At 33.5% G+C, this 24,141-nt stretch overlaps 1 protein-coding gene across 1 annotated transcript; it reads right to left on the bottom strand.

The window, feature by feature from the left end:
• Nucleotides 1–18,473: 18,473 nt before the first annotated feature.
• LOC115697275 (photosystem I reaction center subunit III, chloroplastic) lies at nucleotides 18,474–20,210 on the bottom strand. The gene is made up of 2 exons (XM_030624211.2): nucleotides 19,014–20,210; nucleotides 18,474–18,696 (listed from the first exon to the last, which is right to left on the bottom strand). Exon 1 carries the CDS (start codon nucleotides 19,731–19,733, stop codon nucleotides 19,044–19,046), a length of 690 nt encoding a protein of 229 aa, XP_030480071.1. The 5' UTR covers nucleotides 19,734–20,210; the 3' UTR covers nucleotides 18,474–18,696; nucleotides 19,014–19,043.
• Between the last annotated feature and the right edge of the window lie 3,931 nt (nucleotides 20,211–24,141).

Below are 24,141 nucleotides of genomic sequence, written 5' to 3'. Positions count from 1 at the left end.
TTAAAAAAAATTATATATATCATATTCACAAAATTATATATCACCTTTATGTATACTAAAATAAAAACTAAACATGCATTATCTAAAATAAAATGATATACTATACAATAAAATTTATACCATATAACATAAAATATATACCTTACAATAAAAATATATATATTAATAACAACAAATAAAAATAAAAATATATAGGATGCTAATAAAATTATATATCATGTCAACAAAAGTACAATAGAAAATAAAACTTAAATATTATTTAAAAAAATTATATACCGTATAACAAAAAATACATATACCATACACCAAAACATATATACAAAAAATAATAATAATAAAAATATAGATTACTAATACATATATACAGTAGAACCTCTATTTAAGAATACTCTATTCAAGAATAACCTCTAATTTGTTATAAAAAAATCAAGTCCCGATTTGGGCCAGTTATAAATAAGAATAACCTCTAAATTGTAATTAGTTATACATTTTCTAAGTCCCGTATTAAGAAAGTATACCTCTATATAAGAATAATTACATCTTAATAAAATATATACATGTATTTTGTAAATTTATTTATGTAAAATTAATAATTTTGTTTTGAATTATAATACATGTATGAATATTATATTTATTCTAAAATATTTTTATTATGATATAGTATTAATGATTATTTATTGTTATTATTGTTACATTGATATTCTTTGGTTTTTTAATTTTTTTTTTCTAATGTAACTCTATTTAGTTATAATCTCCCAATTAGAATATAATTTACTTAGTCCCAAGTGTATTCTTGGATAGAGGTTCTACTGTATATATGTATGTATACTATACTAACCAAATTATATACCACAATTAAAATATATATACCATGACCATTGTATATGATAAAATAAAAACTAATTAAATATTATTTAAAATAAATAATCATACAATCAAAAAATATAAAAATAATAATTAAATATATGTAGCATGGCAATAAAATTATATACATACATTAAAATATTTTTATTATGCTAATAAAATTATATACCACTATTATACATATCATAATAAAAAATAAATATCATCTAAGAATAATAATATACCATACAACAAAATAGAAATATACCGTACAACAAAATCTATATACCAACAACCCAAAACAACTCATAAAAAATTAAAAAAATTGACATAACTTTAAAATAAAAAAGATTTTAACAAAACTAATATAGATATACCATTATGTTTAAATAATTTGCTTCTAATTCTAAAAAAATAAAATAAAAAAAAATTGAAATAAGGACATTTACTAACATAGTCTTATGATTTAGGGCCATTTGCTATATTTTTTTTGAAAAGAGGACATAAACTAACATACTCCTATGATCTGGGGCCATTTACTATAATTTCCCTTTTTATTTTCTGAACTTTGACCATTACAAAATTTTGTTCTTTTTTATTAAAAAAATTAATTTTAAAATTATAATATTCTATTAATTCTAAAAAAATAATAAAAAATTAAAAAACTTGATAAAAATATTAATTTTACTTAAAAAATTTAAATTATTCTTAAAAAAATATTTTTAAATTTTATTTTATTTATAAACACATCTTAAAAAATTAAACTAAAATTATTGAGAATCTAATGAATAATTTAAATAAATTAAGATTTTTTAAAGAAAAAATCGAACTTATTTATATTTATAAACTCATATCTTAACAAATAAAGAAAAATAATTAAACATTTAATAAAAATATAAAATTATTTTGAAAAAAAAGTTAGAAATTAAACTAAAAAAAGGTTATGTTTACTTAAATAAATTTATATTTTTTGAAAAAAAATAAAATAGACTCAAATTTGTTCCCGTAAAATTTAATTTTTACAAAAATTAAAATTTTAATATCTAGATGATTTTTTTAATAAAAAATAAATAATTTTTAAATCGCTTAATTAGATTTAAAAATTTAATTTCTTTTTTAATTTTCTTAATCATTCAAAATGATTTTTTTAAGATCTAAATTAATTTTTTAAGTTTTACTAAAAAAATATTAAATCTTTCTTATTTTTATTTTGAAGGGGTATGATTTGATAATTGTCAAAGTTTAGGGGGTAAAGTTGCTAATTTACAAACACACGTCAGCATTTAAACAGAATACTAGGACGGAACCTAACAGAATGACTAAATTTTTGTAAATGTAAAAGTTCAGGGGGTATTCTTAACAAGCTGTATATTTTAGGGGGCCAAATCAGTATTGTCGAAAATTTAGGGGAAAAAATTACTAATTATTCTTAATAATTAAATTCTATTAAATTCAGAACATATAGTTATTCATAATTATAGTTTTGCCATCACTAAAAAATAAGTATAATTCTATGTCTCGAATATTTAAAGTCATGATTCATTTGTGCACTGGATTTACACTGACGTGATAATCAGCAATAAGGTTTATTTACACTTTTGGTAAGTGGTGTGTCTTTTCAAAGGCATTCAACAAATAAATTTGTAATTGGATGTATAGGGTTTACATCGAGACGGGACCGATCTTGACAAATAGAATAATTATCATAATTTACTGTAGTAACTATTCTAAGACAATATTACTTGATTTATCATAGATTTATTAGATCTGAATCCTGACATGATTAAACTTTAAGCTAGTTCTGTTATTTTGAGTTCTTTAATTAGTTCGTTACAAGATTACCATATGGTGTAGCTAATACTTGCATTTTCAAAACTCGACATTATAATTGAGTGGGAGTGTTAATTATAGATTTGAACATCTATAGCTTTTTATTGTTAGAAGTGAAATGGTAGTTTCTTTTTAGTTTATTAATTGATAAATGATGTAGTGCCTATTTCAGTATAATTAGTTTAATGAACTATCATTTATATTAAGGGTAATTTGTGGCCAAACTCCCTAAATTTTGAAGTTTGGCACGGTCAAAACCCCTAAATTGGAAAAATTATAGCTAAACTCCCCAACTTCCACAATCATTTTGGTTAGCACTCCTTCCGTCCATTTTGGTCTGTTAAATACCAAAGTGGATTGCCACGGTATACAAAAGTTACACGTGATAAATTTTTATTAGTCCACCTAATATTAATAATTAAAAAATTAAAAAATAAAAAAAATAATTAAAAATTTTAAAAAATAACTTTTTTGTCCTTTTCTTTTTCTTCTTTATGCTTCTTCTTCTTCTTCTTCACGCTACACCTAAAAAAAACCCACCTGCACGATTCTCTAGTCCAAGAGCCCCAAAAGCCCCGAGAACCCCAAAATGCTGATAGCCCCGAAACTCGTCTGGCCCTCTCCCTCTTGCACGACTCTCTTTCCGTTCACCGTCGAAAGGATCTGAGACCACAGTTGGTCTCATCATCTCAGTCTCTCTCGCTCTCATTGTCGACAACAATCAAATTTGAACCACCCTCAAGCCTTTCTCTATAAACTCGCAACTCACAACCTAGATTTGAGATTTATGCTGTGGTTTTTGTTGATGGTTTATTCTTTGGTGTGTTTTTTTCTTTTTTTTTTTTTTATTTAGTTTTGTATATGGTTTATTCTTTGATGTGGTTTTTATTTTTTTGGTATGACTTGGATATGAAATATAGGTTGAGGTGGTGGTGGTGGTGGTTTGGGTGGGGGCTTGAGGCAATGGTGATGTTTTCTCGATCTTTCTAGAGTGGTGTGGATTTTAGGGTGGGGGTTGGTGGGTGGTGGGTTTTTTTGGGGGTGGTTTTCTGGGTAGTGTGAAGAAGAAGAAGCAAAACGAAGAAAAAGAAAAAAGAGAAAAAAGGAAAGAAAGAAGAAAAGAAAAAAGAGAAAAAAAAATATTATTTTTAATTTTTTCTTAATTTTTTTATTTTTTTTTAATTTATTTTTTAATTATTAATATTATTATTAAGTGGTCCAATAATATTTCGTCATGGGTACACTTATGTACATAATAGTAGGTCTATTTGACACTTAATAGCCAAAAACTAACGGAAGGAGTGCTGACCAAAATAATTGTGGAGGTTGGGGAGTTTAGCCATAATTTTTCCAGTCTAGGGATTTGACTGTGCAAACTTTAAAGTTCAGGGAGTTTAACTGTAAATTACCCTTATATTAATTAAGTGTTGTAAGAATAAAATATATTAAAAGGGTAAAATGGTAATTTTAGTCCCTACTTGGTGTAAACCATCTATAGAGAATCATTGAAGAAACAATGAATAACTAATAACATACATATTAGGTATATAGAGCGTTCCGTAAAATTAAGAGTGTAATTTTGAGTTTATAGTGCAGTCATGAGGAGTTAATAAGTTTAGAAATTTATTTGTTAAATTTCAAATCTATCTTATTGGGAGCTTAGAGTTTATGAGTCTATGGTTCCTGCAGTATCTGGGATAAATATCATGTATTAAGTCTCAATAATTGATTTATTATTAATCAATTAGGATTCACATTATTGACTTTATTAATTATGAGAATTTTCAAACTTAGAGAAAATAGAGAAGTAAAAGAAGAGAAATAAATACAGGGAAATTTTATTAGTAGTGATATTTTATTTTCAAGATATTAAAAAAACTTGAATTATGTTTTTATTTATTAATTTGGTGATTATTAAATTAAAATTAGTATTTAAATACAAGAAGTGAATTCATTATGGTAAAAATAAAAAGGAAAAGCTTTTTGAGTCCAACGTGCTTCAAACAAGTGAAGAGCAAAATCCAAATTCTTTTATTTTCTAATTCATTTGATTCACTAATTATAAGGAAAATAATCTACTTTCCTATTTCTTGTTTCACTCTTTGGCTACGAATAAGCTTTGGATGAGCTATTCTATACACCCATATTACACTTAATATTGCAATAAAAAGATCTCCAAAAAATCATCTTCAAGTCTTCTCTCTCTCTCTCTCTCTCTCTCTCTCTCTCTCTCTCTCTCTCTCTCTCTCTCTCTAATATGTGTGTAGTGTGTTGAGGGAATATCTCACACTATTCTGCTTGATACTTTGATCACACTGTGAAGAAGAAAATATTTTCTTTGACAAGTACTTGATAATACTCTGCTATTATGAGAGAATTAAGACTAAAAACAGAGAAAGAATGAGAGAATGATTTCTTGTTATTGAGCTGAGCTGAAAATAAGCCTTTATATAGGCAAATGTCAAAATGACATGTGCTACAATTCCACAACTTGACAAGAATTAAACAGAAAAATAACTAGCTCAAAAAAACAGTTGGAGTGGCCTAGTAACAACTTCTAATAAACAGTTGGAGTGGCCTAGTAACAACTTCTAATAGCCCCCCTCAAGATGGAGTGTAAATGTTAATTACACCCATCTTGGAAACAATATTTGAGAAGGGATTAGGAAGTAAGGGCTTGGTAAAGATATCAGCCAAGTTTTGTTGAGAAGTGACATGGAGAAGCTGAAGAGAGCCTTGCTGAATTTTCTCTCGAATGAAGTGGCCGTCTATTTCAACGTGCTTGGTGCGTTCATGATACACGAGATTTTTGCTGATGTGAATTGCAGCGGTGTTGTCACAATAGAGATTAGCAGGTTGTTTGTGAGAGACGCCAAAGTTGTTGAGAAGGGCACGGATCCATGTCAGTTCTGAAGTAGCATTAGCCATTACACGATATTCAGCTTCAGCCGAGAAACGGGATACTGTTGGAAATTATTTTACCAAGATCTATTTACTATCATGTATGTTGGATTAACAACCTAATATGAATTCTAAAACAATGAAAATAAACACATATAAAGTTAGAAAACCTTACAGTGGGTGCAGCGGGATATTATGGTTCCTTCCGTTCAGATCTCTAGCCCTTGATTCCTTTCTGTAGCAGAGCATCACCAAGATCTGAACCTGGATCTTCTTTTCTCCTTCTTTGATGCAGAATTTCCATAGTCTTACATACTATGATTGAGATACCACTTGATGTGTGTGGGCACTACTCATTCACTCAAAGTTTCGAAAATACAAAGAAGAAAAGAGAGAGAGAAGGTGGCGTGTGAGGCATTTTCTGAGGGAAACAAAGTGATCAAAGTTGTGTGTCAATTTCCTCAAGCCAACACTTTCTATTTATAGAAACCCTCTAGGTTTAGGTTAGAATTGTATGGCATTAAAATAATGGAAACTACAAATGGAATTTCCTATGCATAGGGCCGGCCATACAAAGGGTATTGGGCCTCACTTTGCAACTTTCTCATTTTGTTATTTTCCATTCCCATTTTCTCAAAAATGCCAATTTTTCCAATTTAACCTTTTAAATGCCAATTCTAATTATTTAATAACTTGGAAATAATTATTAAATAATATTTCCATTTAATATATTTATTAATTTAGACATATAAAATATCTTAATTAATAAATAAACCTAAAATCTCTTTTCTTTACAATTTCGCCCTTGCTTAGTGAAAATTCATAAAGTAGACATAGTCTAACTTTTAGAATTTTAATTGATTAATTAAAATCAATTAACTGAGTCTTACAAGCAGTATGGTCTAAGCTAGTATGGGGACCATGGGTCTATATAAACGAGCTTCCAATAAGTCGAACCGAATTTACCAAGTAAATTCCCTAACTTATTAATTCCTCATTGAATCCACACTTAGAACTTGGAATTGCACTCTCAGTCATATAGAACGCTCTATATGTTCCACGATATAGACACGTCATTAGTTATCCATTGTTATAACCCTAATGTGATCAATGATCCTCTACATAGATGATCTACATTGAAAAGGCACTACTGTTACCGCTACACCTTCAATGTATTTTATCCTTAAAACACTTAACCCTGTATAAATGATATTTTAGCTAAGTGAAATGAGATCTCCACTATTTATCTTCGTTTGGTTAAGCTCGAAGGAAATCATCCTTTACTTTCTATTTGCCAAATAGAAGCTATAGATTCCATATTTATGTTAGCGCTCCCACTCAATTGCACTACCGTGTTCCCAAAATGTACGTATCACCCTGACCCAAAAGTAGGCTTAACTAACAAATCAAAGAACACGGATAACACTCTTGAGATTGAACCTAACCATATCAGGATTAAGATCATTTGATCTAGGATCAACAGGTGATATTGAATTGAATAGATATTACGGTAAGTTTTAATATATCTAATCAAAGATTCAATATCGGTCCCTTCCGATGTATACTCCATACATCCGATACTGGTAAACTTTGCCAATGTCCTAGAAAGGACATAACACTTTTCCAAGGTGTAAGAATACCTATCGCTGATTTTACCATGTCAGTCTAAATCCAGTGTTCTGACAAATCAGGGAATAAACTTTTGAACATATAATTAAGATTATATTCCACTGTGCTGACAACACTATAATCTTTAACAAATTCATATGTTCTTGACTTAAAAAGAATTCATACATTATATACATATAATCATGAAATAAATCATGTGAACCATGCAACATAAAATGTTATTTCTGATTTTTATTAATAAGTAAATCTGATTATATGAAATGAGTTTTATTTAGGGCATAAAACCCAACAGATACCACTTGTTTTTTTGATTTCCAGGAGATGAGGGACTTCCCAAGGAAGATGCAGTAGCCAGAAATGGAACGACGAGTGTCTTGACAGCTGCCCCAATCTGCATCAGCAAAGAAAGAAACCTGGACATTTTCACGGGAGAGGCTTGTTTCAGTATAGGCTTGTAGATGGGGTGCTGTATCAGATGTGAAAAACAGCCCCTGACCCGGAGTTTGTTTTAGATATTGTAATATTCTGTTGGTGGCCTGCATATGAGGAAGCCGTGGACAAGAGAGGAATTGGCTGAGGTGATTTACGACATATGTAATGTCTGTCCTAGTGATGGTTAGGTAGATTAGTTTACCTATCAAACTTCTATAAACTGAGGGGTCTAGGAGAATTTTCCCTTTGTCCTTGCTCAATTTTAAATTTAGTTCCATGGGTGTGGAGGCCAGTTTAGCTCCTAGATAACCCGTGTCTTTAAGGAGTTGTAAAGTAAATTGCCATTGGGAAATTGAGATACCTTTGGAAGTTCTACCAACTTCAAGGCCAAGAAAGAATCGAAGTTTGCCTAAGTGTTTGAGTTTAAACTTGGTATCAAGTTTTTGAGTGAATTGAGATATGGCAATGGTATTGTTGCTAGCTATGATCATGTCATGAACATAGATTAGGATAGCTATGAATATGGAATTCGTTTTCTTGATGAACAACGAATTATCTGATAAGGATTGTTTAAAGCCACCCTCGATCAATGTGGAACTTAGTTTAGCATACCATTGTCGAGATGCTTGTTTGAGGCCATAAATGCTCTTGTTCAATTTACAAACTGTATTGGGAGGAGCATTATAACCAGGAGGAATTTTCATGTAGACCTCTTCATGGAGGTCACCATGAAGGAAAGCATTATTTATATCAACTTGATGAATTTCCCATTTATTTATGGCAGCAAGAGCCAAAAAAACTTTGAGGGTGTTGAATTTTGCAACAGGTGCATAGGTTTGAGAGAAATCAATACCAGGTTTTTGACTATAACCTTTAGCGACAAGTCGTGCTTTGAACCTTACTACTTCACCAGCTTGGTTATATTTGTGTTTATACACCCATTTGCAACCAAACGGTTTGTGTCTAGGAGGTAATTTAGTAATGATCCAAGTGTTGTTTTTGTCTAAAGCTTGAGTTTCATTGTCCATTGCTTCTAGCCAATGTTTAAATTGGGAAGCCTCAGCATAATTTTGAGGCTCGGTTTGTGTGTAGACTGCAAGAACAACAGCTCGAAATGTTGGATGAAGCTTAATGTAAGACAAGAATTGGTCAATAGGTTATTTAGTGGAAGCCACATGACAAACATAATTTTTCAAATGAGGTGGTTTGATAATAAGTCTACCTTTTGTGGTGGTTTGTATGTCAAGAGATGGAGTAGTGCCAGGTCTGGTTGTTGTTGATTCAACAACAATGTGCTGATCTTGGGATGATTGTACTGCCGGTATAGCTGATGTAGGTGCAGCAGATTGTGGGGAAGATGAATCTGGTGCATGTTCGACTGCTGCAGGAGCAATATGTTGCTGAAGTGAGTTTGTTGTATTGGGTACTGTTGCTGATGCAACAGGTTTTTGACATGGAAGGATTGTTTGAGAAAAATAATGGTCAATCTCAGTTAATGATATGGTAGAAAGGTATGGAAAAATGTTCTCATGAAATATAACATCTCTAGATGTGTATATTTGATGAGATTCAATATCAAGTAGAAGATAGGTTTTCATGCCGGATGGATAGCGAATGAAAATAGAGGCACGACTCCTAGGTGAAAATTTGTGCCGTTTAGAATTTAAAGTCGAACCATAAGCTAAACATCCGAATGATCTAAGATGATCATAAATAGGTGGTTTTTGGTATAATATTTCAAAGGATGTACTGCTGTTTAGTAAAGCAGAAGGTGTACAGTTCATTAAGTAAGTAGCCGTGGCAATTAGGTGAGGCCAATAAACCAATGGGAGATGAGATTGGAATTCTAAGGCAAGAGAAACATTGAGAATGTGCTGGTGTTTCCTCTCAACAACGGAGTTTTGTTGGGGTCTCTCAACAAATGAATGATAATGTATTACTCATTTGGATGCATAAAAGGACGAAATGTTTAATTCTTTGGCGTTATCCGAGCGGACAACCTTGATATTGAGAGCAAATAGAGTGGAAATCATTGTAAAAAAATTTGGAATGATTTTGTGGACTTTAGATTTCATTTTCAGCATGTATGTCCATGTGTATCGGGATTTATCATCAACAATAGTCAAGAAGTATCTATAACCTTCAGTACTAATTATTGGAAAAGGACCCCAAATATCCATATGAACTAAGTCAAATATATGAGATGCAAAGTTTTTATTGGATACAAAAGGTAGTTTCTTTTGTTTTGCAATATGACAAACATGACAATGAGTATTGTGAACAATGGAAGAACCAATTTTTTTTATTGAATATGTTTGAAATGTACAAGGATGGATAACCAAGGCGATTATGCCTTTGGTCTACACTTGTTTTATTGAAAGCTAAACTAGTAGCTGCTATGGGAGTGTCTTGATGTATGAGATATAGCTTTCCATGGCATTTAGGTGTCCCAATCACCACACTCTGAGAAGGATCCTGTATAACACAATTCTTGGTGTTAATGAAAAGGTAGTAATGTGTTTGATCAACCAAGGCAGTAACAAATAGGAGATTTAAATGAAAATCTGGTATGTAAAGAACATTATCAAAAGTAAGATATTTGTTTATGCTTACAGTCCCAATGTTGGATACAACAATTTTGTGTCCGTTAGGCAAAATGACATGTTTGGGAAAAGAAGAGTCTTTGAAAGATGTAAAACAAGAGAGATTAGAGCACATATGGTGAGTAGCTCCACTATTAAGAACCCAATGGAAAGAGTGATTGGAAAGAGAGTTACCAACTTGGTTAGATGATGCATTGTTCATAGCAGGATCAGCCCGAGGAGTGGCCTGACTAAGCTGATGGCTGAGCAATGAAATGAGTTGCTGGCATTGCAAACTGAGATCAGTAGCAGGTATAGCAGTAGTGTGATCAGTTGGGTTGCTTGTAGAGGCTTGATTGACCTGAGCCTTGCCTTTGTCATTGCGTTTCTTGTCTCCATAACCTGGTGAGAAGCCGTGTATGAAGAAGCATTTGTTGACTAAATGACCGGGCTTACCACAATGAGAACAAGAAGGTCTAGGTTTTTTATTTCTTGGAGGGTTATTGGATGGTGGACGGACAGAGGAGGCCAGGGGGGATTTTCAGATGAACCAAGAGTTCGTTGACTTTATTCTTGAACGATCATAGCAAAGACTCGAGAGAGATTTGGTAAATGTTCATTGAGAAGTATTTGGGCACGGACTGAAGCATATGATTCGTTAAGCCCAGTAAGAAATTGAAGAACTTGATTTTGATTGTAAAATCAAGAAAAACCTTCATAGCACCACAAGTACAAGTGGTATTCAGCTGAAACTCTTTCAGCTCATCCCATAAGGATTTCAATTTGGTGAAATATGAGGTGACAAAATGATCACCTTGTTGCAACCGAGTGAGTTGCGTTTGAAGTTGAAAGATTCGAGGGGCATTACCCTCATTAAATCTTTCAGCTAAATCATGCCACATATCAGTAGCTAGGTCAAAGTACATTATACTTTGAGCGATTTCAGCAGAGACGGAATTCACAAGCCAAGACATGACTATATTGTTACAACGAAGCCAAGAAGGGAGAAGGGAGTTACCAGATTCAGGCTTTGGGAGAGAGCCATCAATGAAAGCGATTTTGTTCTTCGCTGCCAGAGCCATGGTGATTCCCCTTTTCCACGACTGGTAATTGATTCTAGTGAGTACGGTGGACACCAAAACAAGACCTAGATGGTCACCGGAGCTGAGGAAGAAGGGGCTAGATGCGTCTTCATTGGCATGACGATCGAGAAGAGAGTGAGATCGCCTTTGAGGAATCTGGTGATCTTCGGTTCTTGGAGATTGATCTTCGTGAACATCGGTTGGATTCTGAGATCTGGTCCTGTTGGCTATGCGTCGAGGTGCCGCCATAAGAGCTGCTGTAGGAGCGAAAGTAACATCAGTTGGGAGATCTGATGTAGTATTTTCAGGAGGGTGAGGAAGGATTCCATCCTGGGATCTGGTGGAAGGCCTTGCCATTGAATTGGGCAGGTTAACTTCTGATACCATATGTGAGAATTAAGACTAAAAACAGAGAAAGAATGAGAGAATGATTTCTTGTTATTGAGCTGAGCTGAAAATAAGTCTTTATATAGGCAAATGTACAAAATGACATGTGCTACAATTACACAACTTGGCAAGAATTAAACAGAAAAATAACTAACTCCAAAAAATAGTTGGAGTGGCCTAGTAACAACTTCTAATAGCTATAGACAAGAATCAAATGGTAAAGTACTGAATGAAAGGAAACATTATTCCGCTACTACAACGAGATCTCATATTCATAGTTTTGCATGTTATAGGAAATAATTATTAATATTAAAGAATTATTTACGTGAAATAATATGATGCTGTAAATTATTTTCCAACACTAGCAACCATAACTAGAATGAGATCTTGTTAATAATAACACATATAACAGAAAAAAATTCAAATAAAAATATTTATCTCTTGTAGCATAGTACTTCAGATCCAATCCTTTGAACACCACGAGCGGTATCACAAATCCTCCTTCGAATATGAATAGCTTCTATGACTACTTGTCTCCTTGACTATTTTTACACAGATCAAAGAGGACGAGTGGTCTCCTTTTTTAATTGGTAAAATTATAATCACACTTTAGAATCTCAACTCGTGAAAGTGAGAACTTTTTGTGAAATTGAGGAACACAATTGTTGTGCTCTTCAAGAAGGGGCGACACTCAGGGAAGAGAAGAGAAGAGAGAGTTTTTAGTTCACAAATCGACAGAGTTTTAGAATAGAATTCAAGATTACCCGAAATAAATCTACCATAGATACTATTTATAGAAGCCAATGGATAAGAGAGCAAGCAAACCATTTGCTTCTCTTCTTGTTGGGTTATGCGCCAAACACAGTCCACGAAGTTTGGGTTTTCTCAATTTATGCAATCTAATACTGCATTTTTCTCTCATCTTTTACTTTTCAACAATAAATTGTATGAATAATTAATTTTATCAAAATTATTTCTTTATAAAATATCACTGTATTTTATTTTCTCGATATTATTATGAAAAATTTACATTTGAGAATACTATTTGAAATTAAATTTCAAAAATATGGTGGGTTTATTTAATAATTATTTTATACCATTTTCGTGTAATATTTTTAAAATAATTATTTTTTTTTTTATAAATAGCTTTTGATACATGGTTTGATGACGTCACCACCTGCGCACGTCCATCATGTCCCAAGATTGTAAATTTATGTGCCTATAATTTCCTGCCACGATTTTCTTATTTTTTTTTTTAAAAAAAATTGATTCAATTAAATTGTATTAGAAATGATTTATATTTGAAAATATTAATTTTTAAAAATTAGGAGTTTATAGAGTGGGTATAGGGATTTGGATATATATAGCTTATAACTAATTTCTTTTGCTTATTAGTCATCTTTTTTATTTTGGGGTCTGATATTTGAGTTGAGAGAGTTTATGTGTATTTAGGGTTTCCTTAAGGTGATGGGTTTCTTTTTCTCTCTGTGTTAGTATTTTAGTGAGTGTTTGAGTTTCTTTATCTTTATGTGAAATTTGTTGAGCGATGGTTTAAACTCGATTGCTTATTTCCCCTTGTTATTTTGCAAAAGTAATGTTTGATAAGAAGAAGAAGGAGGTTTCTAATGATGGCGATGGTGTTGATTCAAATAGTTCTTGTGGATCTAGTGGTTCCTCTGGTGGTAGTCGTGGATCTGTTTTGGAAAACAACATGCAGAGAGCAGCTGGTAAAGTGAAAATGGATGATGTGCATGTTTCGAAAAAGATGAAAGAAGTTGTAGAAGAGGTTGAGGAAGAATATGACAGTGATGATTTGGAGGTTCAGGTTCCTAATAATATGAAAGTATGTTTCTATTTTTATTTTTCAGTTTATGATTTGTATTTCCTTCTGATCTGGTGGTTTATTTTCACTTTTATGTATTGTTAGGTTATGGTTTATTTATGATTTGTTAAATATTGATAGAATTTATATGTGTTTTATGAGAATAAAATTTATTGTGTTACAGATGTAGTATAAGCAAACTTAAGTCTAATGCTCTCAAAGAAAGCACCAAGCTTTTGACGCAGTTTTTTGCCAGTTAATCTAAGAAGATCATAAATTTATAGCGATTAGATTCACACTATATGATTGTCAGAAATAAATTGGTTTAATAAGGAAATAGAATCAGACACATAATTTTTATAGTGGTTTAGTCTCTTGATGTGGTGGTAATTGGCTAGTCCACTTGTTATTTTATTGATCAATGCTTAAACACACAACAATTATGCTCTCAAGAATATATTTTAGTGATTACAACAGGTAAGATCTTTAGTAGAGATCTCTTTAGTGTGTGTAGGGTTGTTCATCAAATCGCTCAAACCGCTTGCACAATAAAAAAATGCAGTTTGAAATTCTTTGCGGTGCGATCGCAGTTTAAATTTTTCTTGAATCCCACGGTGCGGTACAATTTGCGGTTTTAAATTGTTAATATGCGGTTCAAATCGCATCGCACCGTATATTATAAAAATACTAATTTTTATATTTATTTAGGTCCAATATGTGAAGGCCCAGCCCAAAGCCCACTAATTATTGTATTGTTGAAACTTGAATTTTTTTTTCATATTTATTTTCAAGCCTTATGGTATTTTTGACAAGTGTTGCTCAAGCTTTGTTGTATTTGTAATAGTTTATTTATTTGGTGATAGTCTAAACTGCAGAAATCGCATTGCACCGTACAATTTTTTGCAGTGCGATTTCTGTGGTTTTTTAGTTTCACGGTGCGAGTGCAGTTTGAGAAATTGGAAAACTGCATGTGCAGGTTGGTTTGAAAAAATAATCAAACACTACACCACCCGCACCACGAACATCCCTAAATATGTGTCTCTAAGTGATTTTGGAAGACTTGTCGACAAAACTCTATTACGGTGAGTAGGGCTATGATTTCTAGGAAACTATGAGGAATTTCTTCTTTCCAAAATGTCACCAAGAGTAGGGCTATGATTTCTCAGAAACTATGATAAGTCTAAGGTTTTAAGAATAGATCAGAGTGTAGATCCCCTCCCTATATCTAGATAGTATGCGTATATAGGCCTAGAGTTTCACTATTTACTCCTCCACAATTTGGGAGAATGGTTCCAAAATACCATTTCTAGTTCCGCATTTACATTTAATAATAATAAATAAAATATATGAAATTAAATATTTTCTTCATTTGCATAGGTGGTTAAGCTTTTGAAAGTCTTCTAGAAGCTTCTGTCTTTAAGAGATAGGTTGAAAATACGCTGAGGGAGCCTCACCCTTGGGAAAATACATAATGGACGAGCACTAACACTAGGTGTGAGCTTAATTTGTTGGCCATCTTAAGTTGTTTTGATGACACTTGGAAGTTAGTAGACATTTCTTAGGGTTTGAGCTCAAAGTGCCCAAGAATCCCCTCCTTGCTAAACCACACGAGAACTGACACTAGGAAAGTGTCAGTGCTCATTTGAGTTGGAGTTATTTTCCCAAAAACATCTCCAAAGGGGATTCTGCCATGTACTATCTAAACACTAACATTAGAAGAAACCATTGATCACATTTTCTCATTGTTTTTCATCTTGGGCAACCACTGACACTTGCAAAGTTCCAGTAGTCGCGTGTCACTTCTCTTTGGTATTTCTTATGTAATCATTGACACTAGGTCAATGTTAGTGGTCCTGCATCACTTTTTTCCCCCCTCTTCTTATGCCACCTTCGACTTTAGGGTCAAGTCTTTGATGCATGTTGGGTTACCTTCCTTCAAGTGCCACTAAAACACCACCTTGTGTTATGATATGTGACTAAGGACATTGGAAGGAACTATTTACCACACATCTCCCTTGTTTCTTATACTTGGGGGAATACTGACACCTGAGAAGTGAGTAGTCGTGTGCTAACTTCTTTTGATAAGGTCACACTAGGGGAGTGTTAGTGGTCACGTATGACTTCTTTTCCCCCTTTCTTGTGCAACATTAACTTTAGGGTTCAAGTCTTCAGTAAATGTGTGATTTATTTTCTTCAAGTGCCATTTCCCTTTACAATTGTCATTAATATGCAACCACTGACATTATGGAAGTGTCACTGTTCGTGTATAACACTTTCCTCTTCCATTTGATGATGACATCTTGCCCTTTGTATTCTTTTATTCCCAACAAGTTAAGTATTCTAGCCCTTTTGTAGGAATTCTTATCAGATTAGGGTTTCAAACTCTTTCTTGAACTATTGAAGAGACAAATCCTTGGGGCTAAACATTATTGGTATGAGACCACTGACACTTAGTCAGGGCAGTGGTAACCTTTCTCATGCTATTTTTCACGTGGCACTTCGTTTCTTCTTTTCCCACTTGGCCAAAGTCTTCTCTGTTGACCTTCATATCTACAAGATACATTGATTAACATCATTAAGTACATAACAATGATCACTGTCAAATGAGACAGTATACCCTTGGTGACAAATTTGACTAGTGCTAAGTAAATTAGCACTTACTCCTCCAACCAACATCACATTTTTTAATCTGGGCAACCCTTCAAAATTGAGAGTTCCCATTCCAATGACTTTTCCAGCTAAGCCATTGCTAAAAGTGACTTCCCCACACTGCATAGGCCTGATTTTAATCAAAAAGTCCTTGTCACCTGTCATGTGTCTAGAGCAACCACTGTCAAAACACCACATTTTCTAGGCAATACTTTTATTAGAAAAATCTGCAAGACATTTTTTCTCAACCCATTTTTGTTTCATACCTTTATGTTTCTTTTGAGAATTTTTTAAATTACCAAAATAATTTGTTTTGTACATATTTTGCATGGTGAACATTTAGGTCTGATATGTTTCTTCCTACCACAGAAATGACAAATAGGTACAATTTTTTTTACCTGAGATCTTACTCTTTTTAAAATTCTTGGAGATAGGGGTGTTCATCCAATCCAATCCGCACTATTTTGCTCATAGTGCATCCGATCCGCACTAAGTGCGGATTTTATTTTTTGGATCCAATCTAATCCGCACAATAGCTCAAATCCAATCCAATCCAATCCGCAAAAGTGCGGATTGGATCGGCTATTTTGGATTGGTTACTATTTAATATTAAATTATTTAATATTTATGAAAAAAATATTTTTTTTTCACATAACTAGTAACAAAATAAAACAAATTATAATTATTTTATGTCTCCAACAACACATTAAAATAAATAAAATAACAAATAATAAATTCAAAAGAAAAACAAATATATGTATAAAAAAATATTTACTTTTATTTTAAATTGTATTTAGAAAAAAAAAATTGTATATACGAATAGAATATACATTTGATCTATTAAGTTTTGAAATATAATTGTATTATATGCATTAGACTTTTAAATTACTTGTATATATAATTTTTTTTATTTTTTTTTATAAAAAAGTATAGATTGGATTGGATCGGTTACTTTTACATGTCAATCAACATCTAATCCGCATAAGTGCGGATTTTAAATTTTCCAATCCAATCCAATCCAATCCGCACAAGTGCGGATATCCCCACTTTGCGGATTGGATTGGATTGTATCGTGCGGATTGGATTGGATCGGCCATTTTATGAACACCCCTACTCTGAGACCCCGTTTCAAATAGAATGTATTTTGCAAGAATAAAGTTTTGAATCGTCAGCAAAGAAACTTCAAATTTGCAGCATCAGAAAAGTTCGTTGGAACACTAGATTTTACAAATTTCGTGATTCCAGAACTTCCAATACCATTTGATCCAATGCTAGCAAAGCCTCTTTGACCTACATTCTGAGCTTCTTCAAAAATAGAAGATCCAAGGTTAAGCATTTGAATATTTTTCTTAAAATTTTCAAGTTCCTTCTTCAAAAGAGTGATTTTTTCATCTTTAATGCAAAAATCAGTCTCATAATCTTTTGTTCTTAATTCAAAAGTTTCAATTTGATGAGACAGTTTTTTTATTCATTTTAGTCAAGACTCTATTTTCAGAAGTAACTTGTATCCACTTTTCATACATGACCTTGTATGATTCAGCAAGAGACTCTTCACAGATTTCAGAATCATCAGAATCAGATTCTTCTTTTTCAATGGTATTATTCAAACACACCAAACTGGCTTTCACCTGTGAATCACACAGCACATTAGTCATAACAGAAGTTAGAGCGACATTTTCAGAATTTTCTTCATCACTCTCAATTTCATCATCACTCCAAGTCACATTAAAACTTTTCTTATTCTTTTTCAAAGTGTTTGCACACTCAAATTGAATATGCCCACTTAATCATTGTTAAATTTCAAATTGTTTAACTCTTATTCAAAATCAAATATTGATTATAGCTTTTCAAGACATCAACCCTAACAGTTTTCACTTGTTCTATTCATGTGGTTTTCTTAGATCAATCTTTGTTGATCCGTGATTAGTCTCTAACAAAAGTTTATTCATAGTAGACCAATACAATTTGGTTGAACCAGTGTAAAACCTTGGTTGTCTAAGTCTTTGTCCATTTCTTTTATTTTGATTGTGTTATATGTTTACAATAACTTGTAATATAATTTTTGGACAATGTTTTAAGAATTAAGAGACTTGTCTTGTGTTTGAAATAGTGAAACTGTTTATATATTTTTTGAGCTCTTGCATTGTAATCTTGAATTTCTTCTTCCTTCTTCCTATGTACAAAATATCCGACATTATACTTGTTATTAAGTTGGAAAAGAGTTCATCAATGAAAAGGTCATTTTAATATTTTCTTTTTTGATCAATGGGGGAATTGTGAAATTGGTGTAAGCTGTAGAAATTGGATAGAAATAAATGAAAAGAAGCAAAGAATAAAAGTACGTTACGGTATATGGTGCAACCATTGGTACATACAACAAAACAACTAAAATTTTACAATTAGATACAAGAAATGTACCCATCAACACCTCAAACATACACTTCTAACTTTCTTTTTTCTTTTTCTTGAAAAATACCATTCTAAGTTACTCCCAGCTCAAGCATAATCAGTCTCCTCTCTTTGGTATTCCATCTCATACCTGTAGTTAAAAAATTAAAATAAATAAATAAACAAGAAAGTAAAAAAAACTATTTATTTATTAATGATCAATAAAATATAGCTAGAGTGATGAATAACAGATTTTTTAAAATGTAATTCTAATAATAAATTTAAAAAAGATAAATTAAAATGAACAAACATTTTAAAGTTTGATGTTGTGCATTTTTAGAAAGTTACCATAGAAATTTAGAAAATTCTAAGGTAAGTATTCTTAAAAAAAAAATGAACAAAAAGATAATTTCATTTTAAAAATAGGAGCAGAATATGTAAATTAATTGAGTGGTGAATTTATCTTACAAAGAGGGTGAAATTTGAGTGGTGATTGGCTTAGACATCCTTGGCAATAAGATCACCATTAACGAACTCTCTGTAAGCAGCAACAGGCCAACTGAACCCTCTGAAAACCAAACCAGTAGCCAAAGGCACATCGATAATAATCTCCTTCTGCGTCGGCTTCTTCTCTCCTCTAATGGCGATTAGGTAGCTCCGTCCGACCCACCCAATCCAACCGGCGATGTACAAGAACAGCAATCCAGGCGTGATAAACTCACCCCAATGCCTCTGGTCACCGCTCACGATCAGGTGCGGCAGCCCATCCGCACCGCACAACAGCCCCGATTTTCCGTAGAAGTCGAATCGCCTCTTCGTCTTCTCGATCGTCGCGTTGATGGCCAGAGCCGGAGCAGAGTCAGCCGCGTACAGCTTCAGCGACGATTCTAGCTTCTTGATCTGCTGCTTCTCGCGCTTGGCGAACTGCTTCGAATCCTTACACGGCGTCAGCCCGGCGATGTCGGCTGCGGCTGGCATCGGCGCGGCCGAGATTAGGATCGATGACAGAGCTAGAGCCGCGGAGAACGCCTTCAGCTGGCTCTCTACGGCTGCGGAAGAGGAAGAAATCTTCTCCGGCTGGGCGGCGGAGCAGACAACGAAGCTCGATTTCTGCGGCAATCTTGGTGTGTTGCTCAGCCTAGGCTTGAGCATGGATTTTGAGAGGTTAGTGGGGATTGTGAGAGACATCTTCGTTTTCGTTTCTGCTGTTTAATTACTTAATCACAACCCCAGTTGTATCGAATGATCGATACAGAATGAAGTTTTTATTTTCTGGGTGATTTTCTCGGAAAGAAAGATTATTTGGAGGGGAGTGTGAGTGGAGAGAGAAGGGTTTTAGATTCTATGGAAGGGAGTTGGATAAGGTAGGAGGGTTGAAGAAAGCTTAGTTGGAGGGTTTTGATTGGTTGAGGATTGTTTTGTTGTGTGATACTTGGATTTTCTCTATCTATCCTTACTAGTATTACTGCTTACTCTATTTTGTGGATAAAATATTTCTATCATATATATTTTTCCTTTTCGTGTGGTTTCCACGTACGTTTTTTTTTTTTTTTGAAACACAATATATTGTAACTAAAAAAGAAGCAATGAGTACAGGTTACAATATATTGGAATATTACCATTCCAAATAATCTCTCTCTCAATTCCTCAAACTTTTCTAGCTAATTTATAAGGAACAATATTAAATTGTTTAGATATATGATAGTGGTGTTTATCAAACCGCTCGCACTGCACCACACTGCAAAAAAAAAAAATGCAGTTTAAAATTTTTTGCGGTGCAGTCGCAGTTTGAATTTTTCCAAAACCGCACGGTGCGATGCAATTTGCAATTTTGAATTGCTAATATGCGGTTCAAACCGCACCGTACTGCATATTATAAGAATACCAATTTTTATATTTATTTAGGTCCAATATGTGAAGGCCCAACCTAAACCCACTAATTATTATATCGTTGAAACTTGGAACTTTTTTTTTTTTTCATATTTATTTTCAAGCCTTATGGTATTTTTGACAAGTGTTGCTCAAGCTTTGTTGTATTTGTGATAGTTTAATTATTTAGTGATAGTCCAAATCGCATAAACCGCACCGCACCATTTTTTGCGGTGCGGTTTTTGCGGTTTTTAAGTTTCGCGGTGTGGGTGCGGTTTGAGAAATTAAAAAAATGCATGTGCGAGTTGGTGTAAAAAAATAATCAAAAACCGTACTACCTGCACCGCAAATACCCCTAATACATGATGAACAGTAACTGTAGGAAAGTTAGAGAGAAAGGACACAATTTGACTAATCAAGTCTGAAAGAGCAGACTTGTCTTTCCACCTATGCTTAACTTTACCAATTAACACGTTACAATCACTCTCAATGACACTTAAAGGAAACTTAACAGTCAAACACCAGTTGAGAGCCGAAACCAAGGCTTTTGCTTCAACCAAAAGAGGAGACAAGTTACCATTCAATGGAGAAGACAAAGCCGCAACAACCTCTCCTCTAAAATTTCTGACTGCTGCCCCAATCCCTATTTTACTTCTACTATTATCCACGATAGTATCCACGCTTAGTTTATAATAACCTGGTGCAAGGGTATTACCATCAACTAGACTCAAACCACCTTGAGTTGCATCCATACTAGAAATTGTATCCTGAACTAAAGGATTTGCAGTATGATCCTGAGCATCATCAAAGTCTTGTAACAAAGTCCCAACCTGAAACTCAGCAGAAGAAATTATAGTCTTTTTTTCGTTAAACGGAGCAACATTACGTCTATTTTAAATTTTCCACAGAATGCATAAAAAGATTCTAAATTCATCCTTAAGGCAGGATACAATTTCAAACCGACCTTTGGTCAGAATCACATCGAATCACCAACAGGCGCATCGAACACGTGCCACCCGTTCAGACACAAATTCAAACTAAGTGAAGTCTACGCGCGACTTCGGAAGTCCCGTGCAGACTTGGGGGCAAATATTATCCAATTTTTCGCACCATGACATGGCAATGCGTACTAGTGACACGTGTCTGTTATTCTCTACACTTGGCTGGAGAAAATGTTCCGAACAGACTTCAAGTAATGTATCTGCACGGACAAAGTCTGCCTGACCGAGCAAAACAAGGGCAGATGATCCGAACAACAAATGAATTCATTCCTCCAAGTCGTGCATTAAGACTTAACTACTTCAGGATTGATATCGTGAAGCTCAAGAACAATCCCTACAATCATGGGATCGTATCAATGGGATGCGACAAGCTGTTTGAATTTCTCATTTTATGTACTCTAAATATGTAATGTATGTTCTTACCAATTATAAATATTGTAAGCAAAAAAAAAAAAACCTTCCCTCATGCATTTAGTCCTATAAAATAGTGATCCATCCTCATTGTAAAAAGGATCGGAAGAATTACGTTAGAGAGATCTAAGAGAAAATACTCAGAGATTTCATTGCGAGAGCTTTGAGAGAGGAAACACTGTATTCTTTGTTCTCAAGTCAATACAATCTAATGGGAGTAGGCTATTACCGAACTACAGGGGTCGAACCTCTTTAAAATGTATTCTTTATTGCTTATTGATTTTTACTCTGTCTTAATTATATTTCTTATCGCTTATTAATTGACTCATTGTCGTTAGCTAAAAGCAAGGTCGACTGTGTCATTTTGGCACTTCCAAGGTTCTTGATCTTGAGGATGAGATCTTCTACCCCATTTTTTGCCAATTCTAAGAGAATGCTCGGAGCAGAATTAATATTTAGAGTAATTTGCGGCAAAACCCCCATAACTATCAATTTACTTGCAAAAAACCATCTAACCTCATATTTTGGTGGGAAAACCCTCCAAAGTACTGTTCCGTTTACATTTTTAAGGTATCGTCTGTCCAGTCTTGTTAAGTCCTAATTTTGCCCACGTGGCAATGACAGGTCACTAAAAATTATCCTATGTGGCCATATTTTACAAAATAAAAACTTTAAGAGTAATTTGCTGCAAAACCCCTCAAACTATCAATTTACTTGCAAAAAATCATCCAAAAAACTTTAAGGTTGGATGGTTTTTTGCAATTAAATTGATAGTTAAGGGAGTTTTGCCGCAAATTACTATTAAATTTTTTATTTTTATTTTGTAAAATATGGCCACGTAGGATAATTTTTTAGTGACCTGTCATTGCCACGTGGGCAAAATTAGGACTTAACGAGGTTGGACAGACGACACCTGAAAAATGTAAAAGGAACAGTACTTTGGAGGGTCTTCCCACCAAAAATGAGGTTGGATGATTTTTTGCAAGTAAATTGATAGTTGAGGGAGTTTTACCGCAAATTACTCTAATATTTAAGTGATCAAAACTAGTGCACCAGGTTGATTGTCAACTTGGGCGCTGGGGTCAGTTTTTATTCCCTTAGGATTATGGTTTCTCCCCAAGTTTGCTTGTATCTTTGTTATTTCTAATGATGAAAAAAAGGCCAGAAACACTTTGTTGGAAAAATGATTTGAAATGACCCAGGTTGATAATATGTCAACCTGGGCACTGGGCCAAGTGTCAGGTGTTCTAGCACCCAGGATGTGATGTTTCTTCCCCGAAAGTGCTTTTTTCCCCATTTTTTATGAAGACTAAGAAGATACATGATTCAGATTTTTGATCTAATGCTTGGAAGTGGCCCAAGTTGACAGATTGTCAACCTAGGTGCTGGGGTGCCGGGCATCGGGTGTTTGGGTGCTGAAAAATAAACGTTCTCCAAATCTGATTCTAATGCCTAAAATATGTTCGTGGTATGTCTAGTTCATGTCCCAATGAAAAGTTAGACCTATTTTCACTAAGACGGTCATGGAAACTAAAACCGTAGTTGAGGTTGTCAACTTGGGCGCTGGGTGAAACCTTAGGTTCCCAGGTTGACTTTTGAGGTGTTGGTTCATGTATTTTTAGCTCATGGGGCCTGGATTTGGCTGCTCTATGTCTTCATGGTACTGAATACTTAAAGATTGTGAGTTAGAAGTAACTTGTCGAAATCCAAACTTCCATTCTAGAGTTCCAGGAGTCAACCTGGGTGCAGGGCTAGAGACCCCTCCCAGGCCGACTGCTATGACTCGAGACTACTCAACTCCGAGATGTTATTTTTCTTGCCACATGTCAAATATTTATGTCCACGTCACCAAGAAAAGTTTTCGGGTTAACATTAATGGTTAATAGGGCTGAGCATGAAATCTAGAAAACTGAAAAAATCGTTCAAACCGACCTACCGAACACCGTTAGAATCGAAACTGGCGGAACCAAAAACTGAAAAAATCGCTAACAGTTAAAATCGCCATTGAGAGGTCAATGTTTTTCTGGGTAATAAACCGACCGAAAAAACCGAAACCGACCATCATACATATATATTAATTTATTAAAATTTTTTTACTTTATGTAGTAACTCATTATATATAATAATATATAATTATTTTATTAATATTAAAGTTAAAAAGAATAAGACAATTAGTTTTTGAACAATTAATTTGTATGGTTGTAGTTGTAGAATGTAAAATAATGTGCTTATAGAATAAATTGGATCATATTTTAAAGAAAAAAAGAAGTTCGGTTTGAGCGGTTTAAACTGACCAAACCGAGGTTCAAAATGGT

This window comes from Cannabis sativa, chromosome 7 (assembly GCF_029168945.1).
Source record: "Cannabis sativa cultivar Pink pepper isolate KNU-18-1 chromosome 7, ASM2916894v1, whole genome shotgun sequence".
Lineage (NCBI taxonomy): Eukaryota > Viridiplantae > Streptophyta > Magnoliopsida > Rosales > Cannabaceae > Cannabis > Cannabis sativa.
Note: the sequence above shows the minus strand (reverse complement) of the source record. Positions and strands in the feature narration are given on the sequence as shown.

Excerpts from the sequence above, each read along its gene's own strand:
- LOC115697275 (XM_030624211.2), bottom strand. The coding sequence starts at position 19,733 with ATGTCTCTCACAATCCCCACTAACCTCTCAAAATCCATGCTCAAGCCT.